A 9,267-nucleotide genomic window follows, 5' to 3' on the forward strand; every position below is an offset into this window, starting at 1 on the left:
TTCCTAGTTAGCATGGGTGTGAGCAGGCCCTGGGAAGGCGGAGGTTTCGTGGCCGTGTTACTGGCCTTCTGCTCCCAAAGGCTCTCTAGTTTTACTGTCAAGTTTTTCTTGCTTGCTTACTAAGCTTTGGAGTTGAAGTCAAGTTACGTTGGGGAATGATGCCTGATCTCCCATGAGCGGGTGCAGTTGTCACCTTTATCTCCCTTCTTGGTCACAAACTTAGTTTTTAAGGTCAAGCAGAGCGACAAGGAACTGGGCCTGGGAGTCTTTCGTCTTGCTCTTGAGTGTCTCCAAGCGAACCGGCCTTGATTCTGCGGTCTTTGCTGTTGGGCTACTTGAGTGAAGCCAAGGTACTTGAAATCTTTGTGCAGTGAGAGCTCGGTGAGAGGGTTGCCAGGAGTAGCAGATACAATGACTGGTGCATTTTCCAGTCTCTCTGGTCACAGCTTTTGCTGTGATGTGCTCCACTGCTCCCTCCGACACCCAGGTAAGGTAGAGGAGGCAGCTGGTGTGTGTTTGCGTGACTTGTCAGTGAAATCCCTTGTTTAAAAAATTATAATCTCCTTTTAGAACTGCCAGAAAACTGGACTGACACCAGGGAGACCCTGCTGGAGGGGATGCTTTTCAACCTAAAGTACATGGGCATGACACTGGTGGAAGAGCCCAAAGGAGAAGACCTCTCAGCTGCTGCTGTCAAGAGAATAGTAGCAACGGTGAGTGTCGGGATGGTGTTTTTGACTAGCTCCGATCCTAGTGAAGGAGCTCCCTGTCACCAGCGCAGAAGCTTCTCTCCCTGTTCAAAGTTTGCACGCGACAAGTGCTGTTCATAGACATCCTGCATGTATCTATTTCCATATTTTCAATAGAGAAGTAAGGCTGGAAGGGACCTCAAGAGATCATTTAGTCCAACCAGAGAATCCAGCCAGCAACCTTGGTGTTATTAACACCATGCTCTAACCACATAAGCTAAAGGACCTTTTCTATACACCTCCCTTTCAAGGAGTTTCCCATGAGACTTAAGGAGGGTGGCTGCAGGGCAGGGTTGGAGGGATTAAAAGTTGTGTCAAGTGCTATGCCTGGTCTGGTAAGAGCTCTCTGCACTTGACATCTTGGGAAGAGAAGGTGTCCCTATGGTATTTCAAGCCATTCATTATCCCTACCCCACACCTGCCACACACCGTATAGGAAACCAGCAGCCTCTCCAGCTGGGATACTTTAGACCGGTGGGGTGGAGGCAGGGACATTCCCGTTGCAAAGGCCATGTTTTCCATTATCAAGTTTGTTGCACTGTGGCCTGCACTTAGGAGGCCAGAATTCAGTACTAATTACCTTTGGGCTGTACCCAAGACACCATACCCCCAGGCTCCCACTTTGGGCACACATCTACCACTGTTGAGGCTTTTCGACGACTGCATGTCACTTCTGTCCCAGTACAGCATCGTGGAGCCCTGTCGGAGTCTATTCCCATCTGCTCCCCGCCGTGCAGCCAGCTCAGTGGGACTCTGCCTGTCCCGAGGGGGCTTCTCTGCCCCTACAGGGTAGAACGAACCCTAGGTTCACGGCACTGGGCTTCAAATGGCTGCCTGCACACATTGCCAGTCAAGTGCACTTGATCTGCTGCTGACCTCGACTTGGCTCTAAATCTAATGGCGGTTGAAATAAATACATAAATGAATACATTTAAAGCAGCTAAGCCTGTGGCTGATGCAAGTCAGAGCAACAGGCTGGCAGTGGGGATAACAGCCACGAACTGTTGCCAGACAAAAATCCCTAGGGCCTTGTAATGCTGAGTGAAGACCTGGGAGCAAAGCTGCTCTCTGGAAAAGCCAGTGTTGCAGCAGCAGGTTTTGTCTGCAAGCATTTGGTTGTGGTCAAGCTAATGCTACATTGGAACAGTCCAATGACCAGCAAAGCAGGCTCAGTTGAAGGGCCGGACCCGGGGGGCGAGCAGCTGCTTGAGTGTAGGTATCACAGGGCAAAGTGCACGAGTGTGGGAGCATCATTCCTCATCTGGAGAGATGGTGAGACGGTACACTGGATTTTGTGGCTGGCTTGATGTACCTGGGGGTAAAGCCCCAGCTCCTGGAGCTGTGTGACTTTTTTTTGTATGGTATTTTTGTCTGCCAACACAGAGGCTAGAAATATTGCACAGGTGGCCCAGAGGTGCAAACCAGAGGCCCAGGGAAGCAGGCAGTGTGACATTCAGGGATGCTGGGGCAGTGCTGACAACAGACAGTCTCTTCCAGCTGGCGAGCTGTACCTATGCCAGGTCATCTGACCACAGTACTGCTGTGTAGACTGTGCATAACTGAGTCTCAGTGGTCCTTTCCCTAAGGAATAACTCAAGGGTCAGGCCTTAATTCTGTTGTTTCCCTACGCCAGTGTCCTCAACCCTCTTAGACTCCATATCCCCTTCGTAATATGTCTCCTTTTGGCTTTCATCCATTTTTTGACTATGGAAACATGCTAGAGCAATTCTGCTGTTGCAAAGAACTCAGCGGAGACCAAGCAGGTCAGGATGTTGGTGACACTCTGGATTCCTCTTTGAAATCTCTGGGTTCATCTTGCGAATCATGCACAGGCAGTTGCACACCTGACAGTGCTGGTATTGTGCGGCACCTTTAAAGAATCTCACAGCACCCCAGGGGCTGTGGCACCCTGGCTGAGAATCACTGCCCTATGAGGAGATTTAAGGCAATTTAAACCAAAGATAATAGTCTACTGTAGGTATAGGCTTGTTGCTCCAGAGGCTGCTCAGCCTAGGCACATAGGATCATCCCAGATCTAGTAGCAGGTGTTCTATGGCATGTCATCCAGTCTGGTTGCTAACGTGCGGTTTGATGTGGTACTGGATGCAAACCCTCCATGCAGGTTGAGTTCATATCTCTAGAGGTTTTGTCCATCCTGAGCATGCAGCCTTCAGCCACCGTAAGCAATACAGCACAATCCTGCTGAGAGCACAGAGCCCAAATGAAGTGTTTAAGCATTTTACAGATGAGCGCATGTTCTAATCTGTTGTCCACGGCAACATAAATCAGTGCTTTGGTGAAGGTAAAATTTTAATAAGGGCTCTATCATACCTTGTAGTAAATTAAATCTCTGATAATAACAAGTGCTATTAACTTGGCTGTTAGCTGGTACGTTGGTCCTGGGTATGACTGTAAACTGCATCTGACTGGAGGGCCTGCTGGCAACGTGGTAAAGCTCCTGTAAAATACTTCAGTGTTGCAGCCTCTAGAGTCAGGCAAATATACGGTGCCTCAAAACCTTGGCTTCCATTGCCTTGTGGGTACTCCTTGGTTGGAGGAAGGCTAATGGACATCACCCTAGTAGAAATGCACCCTGCCAGAGGCATTAGGCAGTCAGCAGCAGTTCTTAGCTGTCATTCTGGTTGCAGAAGTTACAACCATCAAGGCACTGAATGTCTGGGACTTGGTCTGGCCTTTGGACTCTGGCCCAGTGGTCTAAAGTGGGGGTGTTAAATCTAGGGCAGCTTCTACTGCCTCATATTTTTGCCTAGGTGCACTTAGTGTGTTGGTCACATAGACCTCTTGCATGTACACCATGATCCAGAGGATTGACAGTGGCCAGAACAAGCCGGTCCATGTCTAGAGTAACTGATCCACCGTGTCAGTGTAGCTTTGGGTGGAATCATGCTAAGTACCTTCTGTGATGTATGCATTTGCTTTCTTTCCCCTCCTGTTCCAAGGCTAAAGCAAGTGGAAAGAAACTACGGAAAGTGACGCTGAAGGTGTCTCCTCGAGGGATCATCTTGCATGATAGCGGAACGAATGAACTGATCGAAAACGTCTCGATATACAGGTGCGTTGTGGGATGCAGTGTGTGAGGGGAAGAGCTGGGCCAGCGTTGGGTCCTGTCAGTGGACTTCTAGCTTCTGGCAGGCAGGGAGCTGCAGATGGTTTTTCCCAGGTTAATTTGGTGGCAGGTTCAAAGTCAGCAAACCCATGCGTGAAATGTGGGCGTCAGCTCCCCAGTTGACCCCCTCTGCTCCTAACGTATCCTACTGCCTCCCGCTCCTACTAGGTTTTGGATTTGGACAGGCTGGGCTCTGGCTAGAGGAGACCAGGATGGGACTGAATGCAGCAAGGAGGGCCGATGATCTGGCTATAGTCTGCTGTGAGGTCCTGGGCTTGCCTCTGCAGCATTCAGTGCCAGCCACAGCTGAAGGGAAGATCCTGAGCTAGACAGCCAGGCCCAAGATTTGCTTAGATGCTGCCCACGTGCCTCCCTCAGCTGCCTCTGTTTTGATTTAATAATTCAGTTTTGCTTCTAGCCCTCTGCCACCCCTTGATGCTTCCCCCCCTTTCTTCTTCCCTTTAGTGCCCTTTGGCTTATCAACGTGGTTTGTGTCCATACAAAACTGCCAGCCTGCTGTGCTTGATCCAGGGGCCCTCTGTCAATAGCCATTTGAAAAAGCATCTGAGCGGCATTTGCCTGGCAGGTCTCTCTCCCTCTCCCCCTAGGGCCCCCAGAGGCAAAGGCAAGGGAACAGCTAAGCCCCTGCATCCCGCTGTGATGCCTAGGGGCAGCAAACGTGGGGACTGATGCCATGAGTGCGAGCAGAACTATGCTGGCATACAAAGGAGGAGGACAGAAATCCAGCTAGGGAGAGTAGTGACTGGAGCTCCCAATGTTTAGCTGTTGCCTTAAATTCAAGCTGGATGTTTTAAGAGCGGCCCATAAAGCTGTCCTTTCCAATCAATTTTTCTATAAAGGCATCCTCTTGATTCAGTTGCCTGAAGTCAGTGGGTCTTACGGAGGCTGAGAACATGTACAGCAGAGACTCCCCACTAAAACAACAGCACTGTGGTTTAAGGAATTACACGGAGGGTCCTACCTCTATATATTTCTTGCAGGCTTTCATTGTTTTATTGCCCTAAGTAATTTCTTCTGTCATGGGTGCCACCGTGCTCCCAAGTAGCAGGATTTTCCTCTTGATGGCTTTGCGCCTCAGCCTCTCGCTTTTATTAGCCCACAACAGTGCCTGAAATCTCTGCCCTACTCCCATTGCTCAGACTGGCGCCATAATTGACTGGCTGCAGTTTAAAATGCAGTCCCCGTAACACTGTAGGCGTTCTTCATCCTGACGCCTTGTGTCTGTGAAGCAGTCTTCCCGTTACAAAACCCATTCACTTCCGAGGCGGTGTGTGAATGACACTTCCCCTGAAAATTAATGGCAGTGGTATATTGAGTTGAACACCAGGGTTGCTGGAAGCTTGCCATGCCCCTGCTCATCTGACCTTGGGAGGCTTTGTTGCAATTATTAAAAGATCAGCGCTGCTTCTTTGGAAACAAATGGTGGAGAGAAATAAACTTTCAAGTGCCTCTTCAAAACGAAGCACAGCCCAACTCAGGGAGACAAAATATAGGCCATTGAGCTGGAGCAGCCTAGCGCACAACAGGGAAGTAATGCAAGCAAAATAAATTTTGAATGTGGCTTTTTAAGTCTTGGCATCTGGTGGGAAATGCGACAGTGGTTTCTCTGGAAAAGAGCAAGCTTGCAGATTGCAAATGCAAGGGTTGACTGGGTGCTCCAGCATTGTGTGAAGATGGGAACCGGCTTTTCCTCCCTCCCGCTCTTTAGACCTGAGGCTTAGTCTGCACTGTGGGCTGTGCCAGCAGGGCCATAGTGGTGAGAAGCATGGAAAGATCCTGCCAGTGTAGTTTTCTTGCCCAAGCCCCCGGCACAGATGCAGCTTCATGGGTGGGAGAGGCTTGCAGGGGGCTAGGGTTGACTCTGACAGGCAGAAAAGTCCTTCTGCTGGCCTGTGCAGTGTCCATGCTGTGGGCCCATCCCACCGATGGAGTAGATGAGGCCACCTCTGAAGTGGCTCTGTGCTTTAAATTGCTGCCAGGTGCTTGTGCAACTTCTGTGGCATTGTAGTGGCTCCCCCATTCCTTCCAGCAGCCAAGCTCGTGGCTTTAAGACAGGTGTGGTTTCTCCCTGGGCATACTGGCACAGATGGGCTGGGGTGGGGTGAGGAGGAAAATGGCAGTGGAAGGAAGGGGATGGTGCTCTGAGGATCCTGCCCAGCCACAGCACAAGGCAGGGGCCTGAACATTTTTATCCTGCATCTCCATCAAGGGGGCCTTCCTCAAGCTGTGGCTGAGCGTGTCCCCACATCCTGGGCTGTCCGAGGGTGCCTGCTTCCATCAGAGCTTCTCCTGGAGTTTGAGGCTCATCCTTTCTGACAGCCTTGCCCGGCTCTTGATGTCGGCTTCTTTCTCTGCGACTCAGGAACATGCAGGGGAGTTTCAAGACTCATTTGTGATCCCAGAATAAGTCAGGCTCTCCTCTCCTGCACAGGCTCCAAGAACAGACTCTCTCTAGGGGGAGCGCCTGAGAGGCGCTTTGCTTTCATAACGTCCCCAAATTGGCATGTCACAGAACCCAGACAACGAGTTTTGTTTGCCTTCTCAAACATTCCCCCTGGCTTCCCCGATTCTCCAAGCAGATGGGCAAGTTCCTCCTCACTTCTGCTCTGTTATACCCAGGGCACAAACACATGTCTTGTTCCCCATGTGCCTCTGCTCCCTTGCTTCCTCCGTGACCCTGCTTCTGAAGCTGGCTAAGACCAGGCTTGTACTTTTGCCTAGAAGCTTGATGATTGATCTGAATGAAGCATATCTTCTTCCTTGTTCCGGCTGTCTGCTCCCTCCTCCCCTCTCCTATAAGCACTGGCATCATCCAGATGTTTAATTCCTCCTCAATCTGACTTCCAGGATATCATACTGCACAGCGGACAAGATCCACGATAAAGTGTTCGCCTACATTGCTCAGAATCAGCATAATGAGAACCTGGAGTGTCACGCCTTCCTCTGCACCAAGCGGAAAATGGTCAGTACAAGTGCGGGTGCTGTTCTGTGTGCTAAGCCTAAACTGGGGTTTAAACCGTTAGGAAGGGGCTTTGCTCCCTGGTCCTGATTCAGCAAACAAAGATGCCCATGCGTAACAAAGTGCCCACCCAAGAGTATCCCTGCTGGTCGCTGTAACTGGCCAGATGCTCCCCTGCAGGCACAGACAGTGCAGCCCAAGTGGAACATAAGAGGTAGTTAAAGGCCAAATACAATGGGCTGCATGCTGATGGGAAAGGCAGCCTGTTGGATGGCTTTCTGGTTCTCGCAGCCTCACTCCAAGCCCCTTGCCGGTTGAGACGCAGGCGGCTTGTCTTTGAGGCACTGTTCCAGCTGACTTATGCCACAGTTTGGGGGTCTCTGTGGCTGTGGCAGCTGGGCTACAGGCACCCTTAAGGAAAAGACCCCATCCTTATTGTCAGGTGAGAGTTGTCTATTAGACAGAGAAATGCAAAGTGAAAAAGGATGTTGAATGTTGGGCTCTGGTCCCGGGAATGCCCGCTCAGGGCTCAGCACATGTGAACAGGCCTCCTTGCGTCAACTGGACCAGTGCCTCAAGAGGAGCAGAACTGGAGCCTTCATGTCTCTGTTGCTCCAGCTGGGGAGCAAAGCTCCTATCCTCATAATCCCAGAGGCGCAGGTTTTCCTCCTGACGACCACGAGCGAGAGAGGAGCGTTCCCCAAACTTTGACGGGAAATGCTGAGATCTCCCTGGCTGAAGGGGGTCCGAGGCAGCAGCTCTTTCCGCCTTGTCACCGATCCTCGCGGCTGTTCGATGCCCTTGGTGAATCTCATGTACTGAGTAGCTTCTGCAGGGAGTGAAAAACACTGCAAAGACTAGTTGAATTCTCAAACCCTCTGGTTAATGGGAAGCATTTAGCCCCTGCTGCTGGGCTTAGCTCAGTGTTTGCCCTGGCTCTGCTGTTCAAGTTTAACAGCTCTCTTTATTGAAGCCTGTAATGCCTTTTCTTTTTAATGGTGTACTTGACGGCAGATTTAGTAGAGTCCTTGTAGCAAGCATCAGCGTGCAGTACCTGACATGCAGCATGAAATACATGACCTTAAGGATCCTAGCTGGGTGTGGGAAAGGTGCAGGGATGAATGCCTGTGGCTTTTGTTTCTTTTCCCTTGCTGGTTCAGGGCCTCTCCAGAGGGGAACGTTCTCCCGGGAGGGGCACGTGCCCATTGCTCACGGGTTGGTGAGGGAGAGAAGCGGGTCACCAGGAATGAGCTGGGAAGGGGTGCATAGAAAGCAGCTGGCTCTCAGAAGCAGACTGAACGGGCAGCCCAAGGCAGGGAGTGATATATCGGAGACTCTGGCTTGGAAGAGGGCTGAGTGTCAAGTCTGTGGGTATGGCGGGGAGAGGGCAATTCAGAGCCGTGCAGACCCTTTCCCCAGGCCCCCTGCCATGCTTAGGTGCTTAGTCACCTGCAGCTCTGCCCCCCAGGCACTTTGCCATGGTGCTGGCAGGGGGCTTTGTATCCACAATGATGAATGACTTGTAGTTGTCCTGTTCCCCCTGCGCCTAGTGATGGAGATGAAGTATCACCAGGAGAGAGAGTACAGCAACAGCTATTGTTGCATGGGGGGTTACTCCATCCCAGCCATTTTCCCCTGCAGGAGGGAGGGAACAGAAGAGACATCAGGTGTCTCTGGAGAAGCAGCCCAAACACTCCCTGAACTCAGAAGTGTGCATTAGACAGTCCTCTCAGACAGGTACACACAGCCATGCAGCCGGCTGCTCCAGCCACGAATGGGCACGTTAATATTCTGTCCCTTTCTCCACTTTTCTGGGAGAGGGGAGAATAGCAAGTTGTCTCTCCTTGCTGCAAAGCACAGCCCCAGCCTTGCACTGCCAAGATAAGGCTCGCTCTGCAAATTAAAATTTAAATCTTTCCAGCACTAAAAGAATTATCTCCCTGGTACATCGACTCAATACATCTTCCTCAAAATAAAAAAGTTCTCCAAGGCCTTTTTTAGCAGAAAGCAGAATCTTTTTTTGTCTGCTCATAAGATGCGTGAATGCCATGCTGATAAAAGGTAAACTGATAGCACTCTCCCAAACCTAGGCATGGAAGACTCCTTCTAACACAGGGCACGGGCCCTGAATGTATGTATAGCTACCACTTTCTGGCATATAATTAGTCCATATTTTTAGTTCATGGGCAATTCTCAACGGTAGCTGGGTCTATTAAACTTGATTCAGATGTGACAGCTTAAATTGTAAACAGCTGTGAGGAGTTTCATACTTAATTACCATATTTAAGTTTTTGCCATAAAGTGTTCGCACTTCCATCAAAGATGTAAATAGCTCCGACATTCAAATGAGTTCTGCTACTTCATGAGATTTAATTGGCACAGAACGGTTTGACTTCCCTCCCCCCCCCCCC

The 9,267-nt window shown here is 50.5% G+C and overlaps 1 protein-coding gene across 1 annotated transcript in view; it reads left to right on the forward strand.

Annotated features, from left to right (window-relative positions):
• The first annotated feature begins 396 nt into the window (after positions 1-396).
• LDLRAP1 (low density lipoprotein receptor adaptor protein 1) overlaps positions 397-9,267 on the forward strand; it is a 20,824-nt gene continuing 11,953 nt past the window's right edge. Inside the window, exons 1-4 of the mRNA XM_019512444.1 lie at positions 397-487; positions 571-713; positions 3,710-3,822; positions 6,745-6,859. Of these exons, the coding sequence (XP_019367989.1) occupies positions 412-487; positions 571-713; positions 3,710-3,822; positions 6,745-6,859 (447 nt within the window). The 5' untranslated portion in view covers positions 397-411. The remainder of the gene's footprint in view (positions 488-570; positions 714-3,709; positions 3,823-6,744; positions 6,860-9,267) is intronic.

The sequence above is a fragment of the Gavialis gangeticus genome, unplaced genomic scaffold (assembly GCF_001723915.1).
Source record: "Gavialis gangeticus isolate Ggan-Ray unplaced genomic scaffold, GavGan_comp1, whole genome shotgun sequence".
NCBI lineage: Eukaryota > Metazoa > Chordata > Crocodylia > Gavialidae > Gavialis > Gavialis gangeticus.